At 39.0% G+C, this 21,681-nt stretch overlaps 1 protein-coding gene across 1 annotated transcript in view; it reads right to left on the bottom strand.

The window, feature by feature from the left end:
• The window catches only part of LAMA3 (laminin subunit alpha 3), a 264,040-nt gene that overhangs the window by 109,952 nt on the left and 132,407 nt on the right, over positions 1–21,681 (bottom strand). Inside the window, exons 21-25 of the mRNA XM_088797937.1 lie at positions 14,085–14,227; positions 11,870–11,967; positions 11,238–11,391; positions 3,517–3,677; positions 392–500 (exon numbers count right to left, since the gene is read on the bottom strand). Coding sequence (XP_088654063.1) covers positions 392–500; positions 3,517–3,677; positions 11,238–11,391; positions 11,870–11,967; positions 14,085–14,227 — 665 coding nt within the window. The remainder of the gene's footprint in view (positions 1–391; positions 501–3,516; positions 3,678–11,237; positions 11,392–11,869; positions 11,968–14,084; positions 14,228–21,681) is intronic.

Genomic DNA, 21,681 nt, shown 5'->3' with positions numbered 1-21,681 from the left:
AAATACAATAAAATAGTAAAATCAAAAAGATTATACACAATGACTCATGGCATTTCTCTATACAAATAATCGTAGCAAACTAGGAAATATAATGACAAACCATATTTCATTCATAATAGTAACAATGAATAAAAATTCATAAAGTAAGGTTTGTGAGATGTGCTTGAATTTGATGATTGAACTTTGTTAGGTGTTATAAAAATGGCTCAAACAAATGAAGAGGCAAGACAGATTTCTAGATGGGAAGAATAAACATCCTAAAACTGGACATTCTTCACAGGTTAATTTTATAGATGTAATGCAAACCCAGCCAACATTTTAATAAGCTTTAAAAAAAACATACATATCAACAAAATGCCCCTAAAATCCAATGGGCAAAACAGAAGCATACCAGAAGGAATCGTGCTGTACGTGCTTTGAGCCGAATGTCTGCATCTGCTAATAGCTCATACACTGCAACGCGACTCCTACCATCAGTCACAACACTCCGGCAGAGGACGCTGAAAAAGGAAACAGATTTCTTAGGCTGACTCCCTGGTCTGCCTCACTTTGTGCCTTCCTTGAGGTGGCTGACTGGTCGTCAGTTTCTCCTGTTTATAACCCGGTGGCTAACAAGGAATTCATTTTCCTGCACGATGAGTTTAAGAGGCATGCAGCCCATGACGACTATAGGGAAAGAACCTCCCCACTGTGGCCTGAACCGTACTTCTCAGGGCGAAAGGCCGTGCTTACCTTTTCCACTGGTTTTATGGAATGAGTACTTGGTTTAGTCACCGAGAGAAAGAGCCCCAGGGTCGGTAGTGTCTGGTCTTTAAGACACAGCCTACTTAGAAATTTACCAAGATCCTCGGTACTGTTGGCGATTCAAGTTGCCCATTGGCCTCACAACCACCATTCCACGCCATATCGGTAAGGATGGCTGGTCTTACACAACGTCATAAGAAACCCAGAGTTTGCCTTTGGAAGCCCAGTCTGTTCTTCCTCATCCTTCCTCCCTCATTTCTACCAATGGTGCTCTTTCCCTCCATCCCATTAGATGAAATGTAGAGTTCAGAAACATTAAAAAGTTCACAGTATTGAACCAAAGAGTACACTTTAATGATAAAACCCATAAAGGAAGTCTTTTTTGAGGAATGTTTCTGACTTCATACTCTGTAGCAACTTTTCTGCCTGTAAATATAATTTGAAATGAGGGACATACTAAAGCAAAATGACCATCTCTGGGAAATACTTGAAATAATTTATGCAATGACTTTTGGGGTGAAGATTAAAATGAGATAGTACGTAAAGAGCTAAACACAGTTTGTGGCATATATTAGAAACTCAGTAAACAGTCATTTTCTTTTCTTTTATGTGTATGTTGTGGGGGGGTGAGTATGTTTGTCAACTAAAATGCATTCATTCCTTTTGGATTCAAGCATAATCCTGGAAGTTAAACCATTGAGTGATTCACTTAGATGTAGTTTGATCCTTATCCTCTATCAAATTCTTAGTAAGATTAGACTAATAGCAATAACTGGACTGATTTAATCATTAATGATCATCTCTCTTACAGAGGGCAGATCGAATTTATCACAGCACTATTTTCAAAATGGTATTCCCACTAGCACCACTACTTTTCTGCTCGCAAATTGTTTTTTGGGGGTTTTGTTTTGTTTTGTTTTTTAACAACGTAGAACTCACTTGAGAAATGCTAGTAAAGGTTCAAACCTCAGCAGATGTTGCAATGTTGAAAGGGCCTATTATTTGAAATAGGTTTTTATGAGTCAAGTATTTTCCAATTGTACATTTTTGGACTCCAGTATATGTAGCCTGTTCATTTTCACTTGTCCAGGCAAAGGAGAGAAAAAGGAAATATTTCAGAGAAGTGAAAAAATATCATGGGACCTTCCTGGGAGTGGTTAATACGTGCAATACAAGTGATTCCTAGTCTAATACAATACTTCCTTGGAATTCTAATCGTGGAGACGGGCAGTGGAGAACATTGGTGATGTCGTGTCCACAGCCAAAATAATCTGCCGATTATTGTGCAGTTCTTCCCACATTGTTTTGTGCTCAGACAAAGGTCACGAAACAATGCTTATGGAATCCTAGAAGGTGTCCTTTCTTTCTTTGGTTGTGAGATCCCTCCTCTCCTTGGCATAGATATTCTCAGCCTCTTCTGAGATGACTCAGAGAGTTACGAGGGTCATTTTGAATGCTTCCTCGTGTCCTCTTAGTCATCTCCATTTTGTATCCTGTGGAGTAGGGACCAAGCCATGTGATGAGGAAGGTGAAGGCACTTGAAAGCTGAGCTAGAGGGTGGACTTGGACATTCCAGGGTGTGGAGGAGGCTTGCCCCAGGCCCTGCGGCCAACAGTCTCCAGGATTCAGAAGGAGAGCTGACCCACCCAACTGGGAGTATACATTCCAGTGGTTGCTGATGTCACCTATAAATGAAACTAATATTTTCAGATAATGACAGAAATTTTTTGGTCTATGTCATGCTCCTATTAAAAATTCAAACACAATTATATTCTTTGTTGTTTTTATCATCAACCCAGAGAAAGGGGCAGATTACTTTTTTTATAAAATGATTTTTAAAAGAAGCCTTCACAGTTCCTTTTTAGGGTTGCTGAGAGCGTGATGTTAATTCAATAACCATTTCATCAAGTTTCATAAAAGTTTCCATTCTAAGCTACTACAAGTAACTCTTTTCATAAGTTCTTTTATTTGCAAAACAGGGAAAATGTCCAACTACTTGAGGTCATCTTGTGTTTGACAAAAAGCAACATGAAAGGAGAGGTAACAAAATGTTCAAGTCCTTGGCCAAGAACTGAATGGGTTTATTGCCTTTCTTCATCTGCCACCTCAAGAGACTGACTTCTAGTGCAATTTATTATACAATTACTTTCATGTGGAAACACCCTTTGCACTGCTTCTTTAATTAAAGCATACTCTGAACATTTGCATATATTTTGAAATGTTATGCAAAGAAAATAATTTTTAATAAATCCCTATCAGAGCTCTTGGAAGAGACGAACTTCATCAGGTGAAATTTTAGAATCCTTTGTCAAATTATTTTTCCCCTGACAATCATCAAACATTAATTATCCTATCTCTGAAAGGCATGCTGGGAAGGCAGGTATGATATAGAACAAGACTCTTCCCCTGTGCCACACACTCAGGTACTCTGCACAGTGTCTGAGGGGAGAGCACCGAGTTCATTGCACCACACAGGGGTGGCAGAGAATAAAATACGTATAAATGTTGTGCTGCTTCATGTGAATCTGAGCCGGAATGGTAAGCAGAACACACAGCTTTTCAAGAAAACGCAACAATTCAAGACGCTGCCCAGAGAAGCCACCCCATACCCACACTGAGGGTGATGTTGGCTTACTCCACCCGTCACCTGTTTGTTTTCAACATCAGCCTCAAAAAGGAATACACTTTCCAGTCCAGGTAAGAACCAAAGTTCCCAAAGCTGACCTCCTGACTGTTCAGTGACAGAGGAATCCCCAGGGCGGCACTGATTACCTGTACTTGCAGCTGTAGATGTTCACCTGGCTGCCCAGGACAGACCCGGAACTCTCCACGTGTACATCAACCACAGACAGCTGCTCTGCTTCCGCGGAGTACTCGACCACAACCACATAGTGGCCTACCTGCGGGACCTGCAGGCGCAGGTGCAACTCCACCTGTCAGAGAGCCCGAGCCGACAGACGTGAAATGTAGTGGATGCATTTACACAGGCAACTGTGAAGATAGGGCTGAGAGGACACCTGGAAGTAGTTTCCTATGTCATCATAGTAAGACATGGGAACCCATAGGTAGGGATGCCAGATTAAAAAAAAAAAGGATCTTTCGTTAAATTTGAAATTCAGATAAACAACACATAATTATTGATTGTTTACCTTCAATTCAAATTTAATCTGGTCTTTTTATTTTCTAAATCTGGCAACCCTATATTTAGGGGCTCCTACTCTTTCTACCCATATACTTGCTTTGTTTCTCAAGGCAAAAGACACTCCACAACTTGAAGTAAAAAAAGGAATTTCCAATGGAAGATAAGAGGAATAAAAGTATGCCTTGAAGTTCTTGAACTGTTCTTTAATTTAAAAAGAAACTTTAAATTACATGGGTGCAAATAATGTAAAGTGATACTCACACTCTACTCCTGGGATAATGACAAATAACAGTTTGTTTTTCATACTTCCAGACCATTTTCTACATTTGAAAATGCACACACACGCACATACGCACACATATATACTTGTTTTTTAAAAGAAAAATTGTGATCATAATAGGCAGTCATGGATGCTTTTGCACCATCATGGCAGAGCTGGGTACCTGTGACAGAGACTGCATGGCCCATAAAGCCAAAAATATTTACTGTCCAGCCCTTAACAGAAAAATTATGTCTGTCCCTGACATCACCTATTGGTTAAGGACTTGGAACCTGGAATCATACTGCCTCCAGCTGCGTGACCTAGAGCTGTATGCCTCAGTGCCCTCTGTAAAAATGAGGTTAACGATAACATCTTTTCAAATCATTATGAGGATTAAATGAACTAAGACGTGAAGAGCTCTTAGAACTGTATTTGATATCTTGTAAGTACTATATAAAGAGTGACAATTGTAACTATGAGCATTGCTTTTTGCCATGACTTGCTTTTTTTACTCAAACGTATTTCATGTGTCTATAGTAGTACATACAGATATACTTCATTTTTCTAGTGGCTGCCTATCATTACATAATATGAATGTAAAATAATTTATTTAACTAATCATCTATTCATGGACACTTAGGTTGTTTCTAATTTTCCCTATAACATATAATGTTATATGATCATCCATATATATGTATATATGCATATATGTATGTATTTGTATGTATCTGTATGTATGTGTATATTGCATATGTATATGTATATGTATATGTATATGTATATGTATATATCATTAGGCTAGTATTTTTATAAGATTCCCAGAAGTAGAATTTCTGGGTCAAAGTGTATGTGCAAATTTAATGCCTGAGCCAATATTAGAACTACAGTTCTTAGCAGTTTAACCAACTTCAGCCCATAAACTCAGGCCCAGGCAAGCTTTACCACATTTAATTAAAATCCTCCTTCCCCTTGCCTTCAGGGAATTCACATTTACTGTTCCTTCTCCATAGCTCTGAACCACACAACTGCTATTTTCCACAGTGATCTTTCTATCACTTAAATAGTAGAAAGACTTCCCTCAGGGGAAAAATGTGGATTATTCACACCACTTTTCCACTCTGTGTTACAGAGTGAAATATGGTGCTGCCATTGGCCCACGTGGAGAGGTTATTACAAGCATTTCTCCCCTGGGTATCTCCAAACAAGGGCTCGTCTGCCTTCACCCCACGCACAGGCCAATGATGTATTGACTTTTCTCCCAGAAGTTATTATTGGCTGCCAGTGCTATCATAGCAGTATTAGAAATTCCTTTTATTTTTTTCACTCTGAGTCCTGTAGGTTGATTTTTGGAGGTCTTATGGGAAGAGTTTGAATATACCGGGGGTGCCAAAAAATGTACACACATTTTAAGAGATGTTATCTATGCTCAAGCAGTAGTTCGCCGTAATCAGAATTGTCTGGACGCTGATGGGAACCACTTTGAGCACCTCTTATAATTGCAGAAGTCAAACATGACTTGTATTCATCTTTTTTTTAAATCAGTATATTGAGTATTACAATTAACACAGTTTTCTCCTCTCTTAAAATGTGTATACATTTTTTTTTGGCACCCTCTGTAGTTGATGGTCAAAGTGGGTTTTGAGAAACTCAGATATAAGACATAAAAATGGCAAACAGAAACTTTACTGTTTGTTAGCAACTATTTACCTTTTAAAAAGGGAATTTTAAGAAAACCAATTTCAACCTGGAGGGATCTTTCCAGTTTTATGGCACAGAACTACCCTCATCTAGTTATCAGTGTTTCAGGATAGACATAAGCAGTGGTTGTATCAAACCTGTTGCTAACAAAAGCTAACTAACATGTCTGATGTCAAAATAAGGATTCAAAACGATTTGGTGAACATATACTTATTAAGCACCTATTCTATGCCAGTCCATCAGCAAGGTGATGGGCACAAAATGGGAAACAAGACAAACCTAGTCTCTGCTCTCAGACAGACTTTAATCAAATAATTAGATAATTACACAAACACAGTGTGAAATTAACATACGACAAATGCTCAGAAGATGTGCTAAGTGAGGTACCTGAGCTAGTCAGGTAGATGAAGGGAGAGGGGAGGACTTCTTGAAGAAGTTGAGTGCTGATGAACAAGAAACGGATAACCAGGTCACGAGGGGACAGAAGAGCCAGAAGAGCATTTGGGCAGAGGGAACAGCCTGCAGTAGGAAGTTACTCTATGGCACACAATGTTCTAGGGTAGCATATAATGTAAGTCCAAGAAATGGGAAGCAGGCCAAAGTAGTGAGGAACAGAGAGCAAGAGGAGGTATGATCAAATTGGGAGGTAAGATGGCAGCCTTATAGGTCATTAAATTTTTTGTGTCTATCCTAAGAGCAATAAGATGTTACTGTAATGTTCCACTTGTGTATGTGTGAGCGTGGGGTGAGAGGATCAGTGATGATTAGATATTTGTATCAAAATAAGTATGCTGCCTATAGTACGAAGAATGGATTGGGAGATGCAGTGGATGAGAGCAGATGTGGGTGAGCTAATTAGGAGAATACTGCAGAGAGCCTTATAAAAAGGTGATGGTGTAGTGGACAAGATGGTGGTGTATTGGAAAGATAAATGGAGAGAGGTGGAGATATTCAAGAAAAATCCATCCTAGGATTTACTGGTTTAAACATAACAGATTAAACGCATATATTTATTAATATTCCCTCGCAGAACTCCACATAAATGAGTCGGTTTTTTAAAATCATAAACCCACAAAGAAAAAAAGAGAATAGGAAAGAGGAAAAGAACAGACTAGAGAAATCAATGAAATTTTGAAAGCTGAAAAGCAAATGGATGTAAACTAATTAGACCAGAGAAAGCTGAAACCTAAGTGTCTGTGTGTGTATGCAGGGTTGGGTTGGGGACTAGAAAAAAAAAAATTGAGGAGCTCTCCCAAAGCATAAAACAAGATAAAGAGATTGGAAAGATGGGTTAAAGATTAAAAAATTAACTATCAAAGAAGTAACTGAAGAAAGATTCCCAGAATGATGAACAGAAGTTTCTAGGCTAAAAGGGTCTACTGAGAGCCCAGCACCTTGGCTGAAACACTACCTACATGAAGGCACATCCTTGTGAAATTTCGGAAAATAAGACATAAAGAGATGATCCGGGCGCCTGGTTAGCTCAGTTGGTTAGAGCACAGTGCTCATAACACCAACGTCGCTGGTTTGATTCCCACATGGGCCAGTGAGCTGTGCCCTCCACAACTAGAGTGAAAACAATGACTTGACTTGGAGCTGATGGGTCCTGGAGAAACACACTGTTCCTAGTAAAAATTTAAAAAGAGAGACAATCCCAAAAGCTCTAAGAAAGGAAAAGCAGGTGGCAGCCAAAGAATTGGGAATCAGAAAATCATGTCACAGCAGCAACACTTGAAGTTAGAAGTCCATGGGGAAATGTGATCAAATTATGGAGAGAAATGATTTCTAAACTAGAATTCTATATCTAACCAAAGTAAAAAACTCAAGATTGAGAGTAGAATAGAGATATTTTCAGATATGCGAGGTCTCAAAAAAACAAACAGAAGTACCTGACTCTGGGTGGTGAACACACAATGTGATATATAGATGATGTATTACAGAATTGTACACCTGAAATCTACGTAACTTTACTAACAATTGTTACGCCAACAAACTTTAAAACAAACAAACAACAACAACAAAAACAGAAGTATCTCCTTTTGTTGCCTTTCTCAGGAAGCCATTGGAGGATAGCTACCAAAATGAGAAAGCAAATTTTAAAAAAGAGAAAGAATGGAAGTTCCAATAGTCAGGAAAAAGAGGATCCAATACAGTGGAGATGAAAAAAGAGTTCTAGGATGGTGGGGTGGTGATACAAAATTTTTAGGAAATGGCTATGCCTTGAGCCTAGAGACTACATTCCAGAGTAAAAAGAGATGAAGAATTCCAGGAGAGATGTCTCCAAGGAGAAATGAAGGAGAGGAAAAAAGGATGAAAGGAAAGGAAGGAGAGATGAAAGGAGGGAGGGCATGTGATGTATTTGAATTGAGATGGAATTTACAATCTATTTGAAAATCTGGAAGAAATAGTAAAAATAAAATTTCTAGACAACAGTAAGTTGGAGGTTGGTTTACAACGGGGAGATGAGCATTGTAAAGTCTGCGTCAAGTACAAGAAGAGAACAGAATTACTGAATAACTTGAGACTTTGTTTGAAAAATTTATACTTCAGAACATATGTTAAAACGTTAAGGGTAACCATTAAATGACCAGAAAACAATTAAGACTTACCAAACAAGCAGGGAAATAGAAAAAACTGTCTCAAAGAGAAATCAGAAAAGAAAAAAAAAAATTAAGATAAATAAAAAGCTGGTAAATTAAATAAGATGATAAAAATAAGCAATCACCACAAATTATCAATGGATTAAAGTCATGTTGTAAAACAGAGATAATCAGATTAAAATATAAAAAAAAAATCTAGTTATGTATTTGTTTACAAGAGACAGAGGCTTGCCTGGTGTACAAGAGGTGGTCTGACTTAAAAAGATTCTGGCCAGATTCTCTTTGTCAGAGAGAATAAAGAAGGGAGACGCAGGTGGCAGTGAGTGCTGGAGCTGGGAGGTAACAAAGAAATGGCAGCAGCGCAGCCTCACGGCAGTGTGTGAGACAAAGGACTATCAGTAGGCAAAGGAGGCCACTCAGGAAAGGGAGAGCTGAACAAACAAACACAGAGAGAGCGGGGGAGGCCTCTGTCAGAACCAGGCAGCTCCGTCCCTCACAGATGCCTGGGAGACCTGACTGCACTCAGTTGCCTGCCCCTGCAGTCCACCCTCTGTCTCCTTCGAGGGGGGGAATGGGGGCACACCCCTTCACATGAGCTAGATTTGTGGCTTGCTCTTCCTCTCAGCCCAGAGTCCCAACTAGAACACACACTAGCGATATGGCTAGTAGTTCCTGCCTGATCACCTGTGCTGGGCACCCCAACATGAGCCCCTCATAGATGACCTTATTTAAGAGTACCCGTGAGGTGGCTATTATTCTTATCCCCATTTTGTATACTAGTAAATTCAGGCCCAGGGAGACTTCACTGCTAGTTTCTGGTGACTCAGGAACCCAGACAGTTTCACTCCAGAACCATCCCCTTAACCACCACACTATACAAAGTTTCCAAAGTGAACGAAGAATTACTCTGCATGGCTCTAGGTGGCTATGCTGGCCAAAAGTTAGATATTATAATGAACTCTAGTTCGGCTTAATATAAAAAGGACTTTCTAATAATGACAGTTTCTTTAAAAATGGAATAGGCTACCTTTAGAAGAGGTGAGTCATCCATTGATTTAAGTATTCAACAGAGGCTAAAGGAATATCTAACAAGAATAATGTAGAAAAGATTCCTTCACAGGCAGAGGAATCAAATAAGTTCTAAGACCTCTTCTAACATCAGCCGTCTCTGAATTTTAGTACAATGATCTATTACACGTCCAATAGAACTTTTGGTGATGGCAAAAATATTCTGTGCAGATGTAATTACTGAGCACTTGAAGTGTGGCTAGTGCACAAAACAGAGGAACTAAGTTTTTAGCTTGACTTAAGTTTAATCAATTCAAATGTATATAGCTACATGGGGCTAGTGACTAGTGTATTAGACAGCACAAGTCTGTGAGCACTTAAATCAAACAGTAAAAAGGATTGTTAAATACAACTGGACAGCCCAGGGCTTAGTTTTATGCATCATGCCACTATAGTAGTAGCTCAGGGCTGTGGCTCTGGGCTAAGTCAGAGGCCAGGCACCTCCTGATGAATCATCAGCATCACTTCCTGGAGGTTAGCCTTTCACAGCTGTACCTCCTGCTGTCTGGGGACACACACACACACACACACACACACACACACACACACACACACAATATGTATGTATGTAGATATACAGCCTGGGTAGGGAAGGATACAGTGGGCCATTAAAATTAAAATGAAGTAAGATCATTTCATTTATTTTATGCATACCTATATTGCTTTACTTGTTATAAGTATTTACTTTTTTTGTAAAATAAAAATTCCAATGAAAAATAAAATGAAAACTAAACGTAAGAAATATCCTTCATATCCTATAACTGCTACCTCGAAAATGTTAGGAATGTAGTTGGCAAAAACGTATACATCTAAATGTTCAGGAAGGATGAATACCATATACATTTTAATTCCACAAATTTAATCCCCAGAATAGAATGAACAGTTTCCTCAAAGGTACAGAACAAAATGTTGTAGGTGATAAGGAATGGAAATATTGCGGAGGAAGATTTTTTTCAGGGCCTTCATTTTGAGGTATTGCATCGTGTGTTCTTATTGTTATTGTTCACATACAGTACTTCTAACTCAAATCTTAAAGTAGTATAGTCTTAAGTTGTTTTGAGGCTCAAAGAACTCCTGGAAGAAAAGTAATACCAATACCTGTAGTAACCTGTCCTCCACGCCATGAGGAAGGAGCCTTGGGGTGTAGCAGTTCCAGATTCTGAGCTCAAGGAATTCAGCTGCTACAAATTGCCTAGCCTATGGGGATGAAGTCAGTGAGCACTGCATCCTTTTAGGGTAAGCTGTGTAGTTTCTGGAAGTGTTTTAGAGAGCGCTTGCCCTGCATCAGGTAAAACAGGATGCCCCCCTTAGAGGTCCAGAGGATCAAAAGGAAAGGCTTCTGTGGTCACCCATGGTTCTGCCATGTGTAGATAGTATTTCAAGACTAAAATTACCATGGCTCAGTGTGGTATATCACCTAGCCCCAAACTAAAGCAGAGAACTCAGTTCACCTTCAGTGAACACTTCTGAAGAATCCTTCCAGGTTCCCCTGAGTTTGAGAAGCAATTGCGGTCAAGGGTTTTGGAGCAGACACAGACCTGGGGAGGTACCGTTTCCCCGAAAATAAAACCTAACCGGAAAATAAGCCCTAGCATGATTTTTCAGGATGACATCCCCTGAACATAAGCCCTAATGCATCTTTTGGAGCAAAAATTAATATAAATCTTATTTTCAGGGAAACATGGTAGTAATGGCTTTGACAGTAAGTAAAAGGCTGTCCCACCTCTCTCCCACTGAGGTCCGCCATGACTGGGTGTGCAGGGGTGGGCTGCCTCACTGCCAAGGGTCTCGGCGCCCCATCAAGCAGGAAGTGTCTGGCCTCACAAGCGAGGGCACAGGAGAATCGGGTCACTGGCAAATGCTGGTAAAGCAAGCAACTTCAACAATGACAAAATACAACAGTTACAACTGAGAACAAAACACAGATCATCAAAGCACATCCCCAAGGACTCTTATCCATTCCATTCATTTATCATTCCCTCAACAAACTCTTATTGTATTCCTCCTATAGAAATTGGGTGGTAAATTTTCATCAGCATGAGGAATGGAAGAAGCAAAGGTCTACAAACCCACATTTTATTTTAAACTCCTCTTTTCATGGGATGCACGACTTTGAGGGTATTACTTGGACGTGCATCAGCATTTCTACATGCTGGAGGGTAGGCGTTACACTCCAGTGCCAGCTACGGTATGCAAAGTGTTTTGTGATTCTTATGCGAAAGACAGTCAACTGCCACAGAGAGTAATTACCCAGAGAATCCTGCTCTAATTGTGACCCTGATGCCTATCTCTAATCCTTGCACCAAAGGCTCCTGATTAGAGGACCCCCATGATGAACCTGCTGTCCACACTAACTTTGCTTGGGGAGGTCCCTCGTGGGCACATGGCTCTGTGACAGGCAGCTGCAGCGAGGAGGCCTCATAGTAGTCCCTGGGGAGTAGCACCAGGTAGTCCTAGGAAATAATGACCAAAAGGACAATTATTTATTTTGATAGTGGCCCTACTTTCAAAATAAAATAGCCAAGCATACGAAATTGATCATAACCAGGTAAAGCTCGCTAGTTAAAATCCACATCAGTTGCTTTGTTCTGCCTCCTGACTCACCAGAGCACACACATCAACTCACACAGGTGCTGTAAGATTGGAGACAAGCACCTCTGGGTGAACTTTGCTATCATCAAATCTCAGGGGAAATTTTATTGTTTCTTCTGGGTTGTTTATAAATTCAAAAATAAACAAAGATAATAAACTGTCGATGGATAAAACGTTCCTTTGAAAACTGGTGACCTCATCACTACAGAAAAACACTGAGTTGTTTATATGTACCATGGCTTTTTATTGCCACATCAGAGCAGCGCTTGCCTGGCTTGGTGTAAAAAGTGATGTTTTATGATTCTGGTGAATCAGAGACTGAAACTGGCCTACTGCCTATTCTAGGGTATGAGAGGAAGAACATGTTCCACCGAGTGTGCCAAACAAAGCCCACAATGTAAAGTCAACTATGCAGCACTTCAGGAAAGAGCAGAACCCCGGACTTCTGAGTGGCGAATGATTTGACAACTCTGCGGCAATCCTGGCATCACTGCCTATCTGCAGAGGGAAGGAGGGAGGGAATGTCACCACAACTGTGAAGAGACTCATACATGGACCATAAGGCTTTTACTCTCTTCAAGATCCGTAATTTGTCTAAAATGGAGAAAAAGAGAAATATATGGGAAGGTGAAAGTAGCAGATAGCGATCCAGGGGTCTCAGTGGTCCACCACAGTGGTCTGATTACCTGAATGGGTTTTAATTTAATAATGGTTATTGTTCTATTAGTAAGTTTCCTTAGGTTGAGGCTATATCTCCTCATTACTGTATGGTCTCATAGCTCCTAGGACAATAAAAGTTGATAATAGGTGCTCAATAAAATAATTTTAGAGAAAGTAGTTTCATAATATAGAAGGATACATATGAATTACTACACAATTGCACTGACTAAATGTCCTGAAAATCTTCCATGCCTATGAAGTAACTTTTATAATGAATTTCATTTTTCCATTCGTCCAATTTTATATACCCATTATTGGCCTCAATGAAAATTTCCTCTTCCTCATTTCTAGCATCTATGAAACATTCTTAAACTTTCTTAAAGCAACAAAACTTTCTACCAAGAAGATGCAAGAAAAACAGGGACTGAATGAAGAACATAAATCTTCACATTATCTTTATAAGATCCCAGATTTGGAAGGACCTATAAGGGTAAGCATCATAAAAAAGAAGCAACTGAGGCAGGCTTGGAGTCAGGGACTTGCCTAAAATTTGCTAACATAGCCAATCAAAGGGGCTACACCAAAAGGAAGTTTTGTTTTCCTCTCTTAGTGAATGAAACCAACTATTGCCAGACTTTATTTTGAAAAGATCTTGCTAGAAACAAAAGCAGACATCCGAGAAGGGTGTCTCAGATAGCATTTTTCATTCCTTCAACTCCTCATGGCTTTCTGTCTATTCTATTAAGGTTCAAGGACACAGCCTTTCTCTTGATGAAGAGTTCTTTGTCACTGGCAATCTATTTGGTGACATTATTGCCTACATTTAAGATAGAAGGCAGGAAGAGTATCACTATGAAGCCTTGGTTCCTCCAGTCTGTTCCTTCTCTTTCTACCACCAAGAACATCACTGATTTTAGAATCTTCGCTTCCTCTAGTTTCTTCTGATTTACTCAGCACAATTCTCAGAGAGGCTGATCTCATAGATGCCCTTCTGGTTCACGATGAAAAATTCCAAAGAAACTTTTGAAAGTCTGGGATATATGCTCGTTAAGATTTTGCATTTATTTTGATAACTTCAAAATCATTACGAGTTATAATTTGGTGTGATTTTTGTCTGTGAGAAGCTGGATGGAGTACTATAAAAAATATTTTAAGTTGGTTCCTATGTCATTATGTCAAGTGAGGGCAAATGTCACCGTAGGTTCCTGTGTCTAAAAGGGAACCAGCTATGATTTTGATATCTTATAGTCACTGTGGTTCACTGTGGATGGGACCAGCTCCAAGAGGAGAAGAAGCTCCAATAAGAACTATCTCTTACCAGGAGGACTCCCTCTGCCTTAATGCAAGCAATCCATGTCCCTGGTGCAAGTGAAAATGGCTCTGCAAAACCATGTCCAGGGACGGTGACAAAGGCTGGCTCCTTACTTGGCAGGAAGATGATCTCTTTGCTCTGAGCAACACCTATCAGAAATAAAAAGAATTGCTTAGGGCATTTTTCTAGCAGTCAGTATTAGGATTTTAGATAATCAGTTTCAGACATTCAGTTTACATCTGAAAAAGTATAGGGTAGCTTACTGATCATATGTACTGATCTTATTTTTTAAAATTGTATGGGTGCATAAGCATATGTAGAAGACAGACTAGAAAGATATTAATGAAATGTTAGCAGTAGCTATCTATGCTGGGATTGTGTGTCACTTTTTATTTGTTAAATGATTAAGCATAGTAATACATGTAAACTGCTTAGAAAAATTCTTGACAAATTTTTTTAATTGCCAAAAGAAATGTAATGATAATTCACAAGGAAGAAGAAAATAGATACTGTGTTTTCCCCAAAATAAGCTCTAATGTGTCTTTTGGAGCAAAAATTAATATAAGACCCAGTCTTATTTTTACTATAATATAAGACAGGGTATAATATAATATAATATAATATAATATAATATAATATAATATTATTTAATATAATACAATACCAGGTCTTATAGTAATTAATGCTCCAAAAGACGCATTAGAGCTAATGGTCCAGCTAGGTCATATTTTTGGGGAAACATGGTAATACACAATAAACACTCAATATCACTAGTACCCAAGTAAATGAAAATTGAAAATAAGAACATCATTTTTTCAAGAACAATATAATTTTCACCTATCAAATTAGCAGAGATCTTTAGTGGTAATATGACATGTTGAACATGAAACAAGCAATGTAGGAACACTCAGGTAGAAGGGGAATTAGTACCACTTTTCTGGAAACCATTTTGACAATTTCTGAGCTCTTAAAAACTTTCTTACCAATCGGCCTGGTGATTCCACTTTTAAAATCTATCCTGTGGAAGTGTTCTAAAATGTAGATAGAAACTTATGGGTAAAGATTCTCACTGCTGCATGACAGTAAACAGAACAAAAAAGTGGAAATGCCTTCACTATCTAACAGTGGAGGAAAGATTAAGCAACTTATGGTATAACTGTGTGGTGGGATCATGCAGGGCCATTCAATGACATGGGGGAAGTTTATGAAGCAGAATAAAAAAACTGAAGGTCAAGTATAATTTCAACAATGTTTTAAAAAAGGGCATGGAAGAAAACCTGGAAGGAAATGTACAAAGTGTCACAGATGAGTTCCTTGATGGGGGAGTTGGAGTTATTTGCTCCTGTGGTCTTTAAGTATTCAATATATTACATAAGATATTAAGTATTTTCCATTTTATTTACATGTAATTCAAAATTTTTAATTTCTTTTGAAGAACATGCATTCATTTTGAAATAAGAAAAAGTTTTGCTCTCCACGCCCCTCCATCTGGACCTGTGCTTACTTCTCCGCATTTACCTGAAGCCACGAAGTGTGCCCTGCAGGCTCCAACAGTACCCTGTTAACCTTCCTGGGAAACCCTACATTCCACCCACCTGAACCAGGTCCCAGCCCCGGATCTTAGGTGTTATTTATTTAAAAAAAAAAAAAATGAAACTGTAGGTCTCAGCAGGCACCAAAGCCCACTGGGGCAAATCCCACTCCTGGGGGTAAGCCCCCCCCACAGCAGCCTGTAAGCTGTGGACATGGCCAAACCCCACTGCCAGTAAGTATGAAGGTCAATCCCACCCACCAACATGCCAACAGCAATCAAGGCTCAACTATAACAGGAGGGCACACACAACCCACAAAGGGGACATACCTGGAGCACCTGGAGTAGGTGACCAGGGAGACTGTGCCACTGGGCCCCACAGGACACCTACTACATAAGGCCACCCGGCCAACACTGGGAGACGTAGCAGATCTACCAAATACATAGAAAGAAACATATAGAGGCAGCCAAAATAAGGAAACAAAGAAATATGTCCCAAATAAAACAACAGGAAAGAAAACTCCAGAAAAAGAACTAAATGAAACATAGGCAAGCAATCTACAAAACACAGAGTTCAAAAGAATAGTATAAGGATGTTCAAGAAACTTAGTGAGAACTTCAACAAAGAGATAGCAAGACTATAACCATAAAAAACAACCACCAGAAATGAAGAATACAATAACTGAAACAAAGAATGCACTAGAAGCAATCAATAGCAGATTAGATGAAGCAAAGGATCAAATCAGTGGTTTGGAAGACAAGGCAGCAGAAAACACCCAATTGCAACAGCAAACAGAAAAGAGAATTTTGCAAAATGAGGATAGTCTAAGAGACCTCTGGGACAACATCAAGCATAACAACATCACAGGGGTCTGAGAAGGAGAAGAGAGAGAGCATGGAATTGAAAACCTATTTGAAGAAATAATGACTGAAAACTTTCCTAACCTGGCAAAGGAAATAGACATACACGTCCAGGAAGCACAGAGAGTCTTAAACAAGATGAACCCAAAGAGGCTCACACCAAGACACATCATAATTAAAATATCAAAGGTTAAAGACAAAGAGAGAATCTTAAAAGCAACAAGAGAAAGGCAACTAGTTAAAAGGCAGCTCCCATGAGAGAGATTGTCAGCTGATTTCTCAACAGAAACTTTGCAGGCCAGAAGGGATTGGTACAAAATATTCAAAGTGATGAAAAGCAAGGACCTACAACCAAAACTACTCTACCCAGCAAGGCTATCATTTAAAATTTAAGGAGCGATAAAGAGCTTCCCAGACAAGAAAAAGTTAAAGGAGTTCATTACCATCAAACCAGTATTACAAGAAATGTTAGAGTTTTTTTTTTTTTTTTTTTGGTCAAGATAGTGGAGTAGGTAAACACTGTGCTTGCCTCTTCTAACAACCACATCAAAATTATAACAAAACTACAGAACAACCATCATTGAAAATTGCCTGAAGTCTAGCTGAATATTGGAAGTCCTACAACTAAAGATATACGGAAGAAACCACATCGAGATTGGTAGGAGGTGCAGAGATGCAGAACAGACTGGTCCCACAGTTAAAAATCAGGAGGAATATCGGCTGCAGAGGTCCCATGTTAGAAGTGAGGGGAATCCATGCCAGGTTCACCAACCCATGGTTCCAGTGCCAGGAAAAGAAGTCCCCACAACTTTTGGCTATGAAAACCAGTGGAGATTGTGGCTACGTGAGACAGGGCTGCTGGAGTCCCAGGTTATCCTTTTAAAGGGCCCATTTATGGACTACTCACTGAAGGACCCACTCTGTCCGAGCTCCAGCACTGGGGAAGCAGCTCAAAAGTCACCAGGGACATATGGGGAGGAACTGAATTGTCTGAATCCAGAGCAAGGGCTACAGCAGCAACTTCCTCCCAGACAGAAGTGCTGGCAGAACCCACTGTTTCTTTGTTGAGCCCTCCCCCTTCCCAACCTTGGTGATTCCCTGAGACCCTGCCCCATGCAACTTCAGGACACACCCAAACCACTTCCAGTGGCTTTTCCATACAAATGGCCTGTCTTGGCTCATGCTACAGATTTGCTAAAAATCTCTCAAAAGTTCGCAAACCCCAAACAAGCAGCATCTGGTTTTGGTATGTTCTATACTTTTTGATAAGCTGCCCCAACTCCAGCATTGGCAGCAGCCAGCCTTGATTGAAGGCTTGGCCTCATCCAGGCACAACTGAGCCCAGCGTGGATGGGGGCCAGCTGCAAATTGCTTTGTGGCTCATGCCAGGTGGTTCCAGGCAGGGCACAGGCTGCAGCTGAACTTGGCCTGTGGTTGGGTCCCTCCCAGGAGGCTCCAGGGGCAGTATGCCTTGTGGCCAGCTGCAGACCTGGCAGGAGCACCACCCATCCACCTCTGAGGGTGTCACACCCAAAGGGCAGACTGGGCTTGTGCCAAAGCCCTGCTAAAGTGAATCCTGCACCATAGGGTCAGTCCCTGCACCACAGCTCCTCCACTATAGTCATGGCCAGTCCTCACAGCCAATCAGCCTGAGGGTCAATTCCTGCCATTGATGTGCAAACAGCAACCAAGGCTCAACTACAACAGGAGGGCACACACCACCTACACAAGGAATATATCTGGAGTACCCAACTCAGATAACCAGGGAGACTATGCCCTGGGTCCCACATGACACCTACTACATAAGGCCATTCTACTAAGAATAGCAGGAGACATAGGAGACATAGCAACTCTACCTAATACATAGAAACAACCACAGAGAGGCAGCCAAAATGGGGAGACAAATAAATATGTCCCAAATAAAAGAACAGAACAAAGCTCCAGAAAAATAATTAAACAAAATGCAGACACACAATCTACCAGAGGCAGAGTTCCAAACACTGGTTATAAGGATGCTTAAGGAACTTAGTGAGAACTTCAACAAAGAGATAGGAAATATAAAAATGGAGATAGAAAACATAAAAAAAGAACCATTCAGATATGAAGAATGCAATAACTGAAACAAAGAATACAATAGAAGGAATCAACAATAGATTAAATGAAGCAGAGGATAAAAGCAGTGATTTGGAAGAGAAAGTAGCAGAAAACCCTCAATCAGAACAGCAAAAAGAAAAAGGAATCCAAAAAATGAGGATAGTTTTTTGGGACAACATCAAGTGTCCCAAAATTCACATCACAGGGGTACCAGAAGTAGAAGAAAGAGAGCAAGGAATTTAAAACATATTTCAAGCAATAATGATGGGAAAATTCCAAAACTTGGTAAAGGAAATATACATATAAGCCCAGGAAGCACAGAGTCCTAAACAAGGTGATTCCAAAACCAAAAATATTACAAGAAAGAAAGGAAGGAAGGAAGGAAGGAAGGAAGGAAGGAAGGAAGGAAGGAAGGAAAGAAGGAAGGAAGGAAGGAAGAAGAAAGAAAATTATATTCCAATATCCCTGATGAACATAGATACAAAAATCCTCAATAAAATTTAGCAAACTGAATTCAACAATACATTAAAAAGATCATACACCATGATCAAGTGGGATTTAATCCTGGGATGCAAAGCTGGTTCAATATCCACAAATCAATTAACATGATAGAGCATAAAAAGATAATGAAAGATAAAATTCATATGATCATATCAATAGATGCAGAAATGATGTTTGAACCAGCATTCATTTATGATAAAAATTCTCAGCAAAGTAAGACTTGAACATACATACCTCAACATAATAAAGGCCATATACAGCAAACCCGCAGCTCACATCATACACAACAGGGAAAAGCTAAAAGTGTTCCCCTTAAGATCAGGCACAGGACAAGGATGCCCACTACTATCACCAGTTTTATTCAACACAGTATTGGAAGTTCTAGTGACAGTGACAACACAAGAAAAAGAAATAAAAGGCATCCAAATGGGACAGGTAGAAGAAAAACTGTCATTACTTGCAGATGACATGATACTATATAGAAAGAACCCTAAAGATTCCACCAAGAAACTATTAGAACTGATAAATGAATACAGTAAAGTAGCAGGATACAAAATCAATATTCAGAAATTGGTTGCATTTTTAGACACCAATAATGAACTACCAGAAAGAGAAATTAAGAAAACAATCCCATTTACATTGGCATCAAAAAAATGAATAAAATAAAATATCTAAAAATAAATTTAACCAAGGAGGTAAAAGACCTGTACTTAGAAAACTATAACACACTTAAGAAAGAAATTAAAGAAGATATAAATAAATGGGAGTATATACCGTGTTCATGGATAGAAGAATTAACATTGTTAAAATGTCCATATTACCCAAAGGATCTATAGATTCAATGCAATCCCATTTTTCACAGAACTAGAGACAAATAATCTTAAAATTTATATGGAACTACAAAAGATCCTGAATAGCGACAGCAATCTTGAGAAAGAAGAATAAGATTGGTGGTAGTGTGCTTCCTGATATCAAACTGTACTACGAGTCTATAATAATCAAAACAACATGGTATGGGCATTAAAACAGACACATAGATCAATGGAACAGAATAAAGAGCCCTGAAATAAACCCATACCTATACGGTCATTTAATCTATGACAAAGGAGGCAAGAATATATAGTGAGGTAAAGGCAGTCTATTCAATAAATGGTGTTGGACAAAGGGAACAGATATATATGCAAAAAATGAAACTGGACCACCTTCTTACACCATTTACGAGAATAAACTCAAAATGGATTAGAGATTTAAATGTAAGACCTAAAACCATAAAAGTCCTAGAACAAAACATAGGCAGCAAACTTTCTGGCATTGCTCTTAGTAATATTTTTTTTTCTGATATATCTCCTCAGGCACGGGAAACAAAAGAAAAAACAAATAAATGGGACTTCATCAAACAAGAAGTTTTTGCACAGCAAGGAAAACCACCAACAAAATGAAAAGACATCCTACTGAATAGGAGAAGATATTCACCAATGATATATCTGATAATGGGTTAATATCCAAATTTTATGAAGAAATTACACAACTCAACACCAAAAGAACTAACAATCCAATTTAAAAATGGGCAGAGGACCTGAATAGACATTTCTTCAAAGACGACATGCAGATGCCCAATAGGCACACGAAAAGATGCTCAACATCACTAATGATCAGAGAAATGCAAATTAAAACCACAGTGAGCTATCACCTCACACTTGTCAGAATGGCCATCATCAATAAATCAACAAACAACAAGTGTTGGTGAGGAGGCAAAGAAAAGGGAACACTTTTGTGTACTGTTGGTGGGATTGCAAATTGGTACAGCCACTATGGAAAACAATTTGGAGGTTCCTCAAAATTTAAAAATAAAACTACCTCATGACTCAGCAATTCTACTTCTGGATATTTATCCAAAGAAATGAAAAACAATAATTGAAAAGACATATGCACTCCTATGTTCACTGTAGCACTATTTACAATAGGTAAGATACAGAACCAACCTATGTGCCTATCAATAGACAATGGGATAAAGAAGAGGTGGTACATATATACAATGGAATATTACTCAGCCATAAGAAAGTATGAAATCTTACCATTTGCAATAACATGGATGGACCTAGAGGGTATTATGCTAAGTGAAATAAGTCAGACTGAGGACAAATACCACATGATCTCAATTATATGTTGAATCTAAAGAACAAAATAAATGAACAAACAAAACAGAAAAAGACTCATAAATCCAGAGAACAAACTGATGCTTGCCAGAGGTGAGCAGGGTTCGGGGCTGGGTGAAAAAGGTGAAAGGATTAAGAAATACAAATTGGTAGTTACAAAATAGTCATGGGCATGAAAATACAGCATAAAAAATATAGTCAATAATATTGTAATAACTATGTATGGTGCCAAGTGGGTAGTAGACTTATCAGGGTGACCAATGTATAAATTATATACGTGTCTAACCACTATGTTGTATACCTGAAACTAATATAAAATAATATTGAACGTCAACTGTAACTGAAAAAATAGATTCATAATTTTTTTAAAAAGCTAAAACTAATAGAAATTTTGAAAAAAAAGAAAATGTTTTGGTTTTCTGTTTGTTTTCGGGATCCAAAATGTTTTCTTTTGCATTAA

This window comes from Rhinolophus sinicus, chromosome 4, assembly GCF_057876585.1.
Source record: "Rhinolophus sinicus isolate RSI-liver-muscle chromosome 4, RSI-T2T, whole genome shotgun sequence".
In the NCBI taxonomy this organism is placed as follows: domain Eukaryota; kingdom Metazoa; phylum Chordata; class Mammalia; order Chiroptera; family Rhinolophidae; genus Rhinolophus; species Rhinolophus sinicus.
This window is presented reverse-complemented; position numbering and strand designations above follow the sequence as displayed.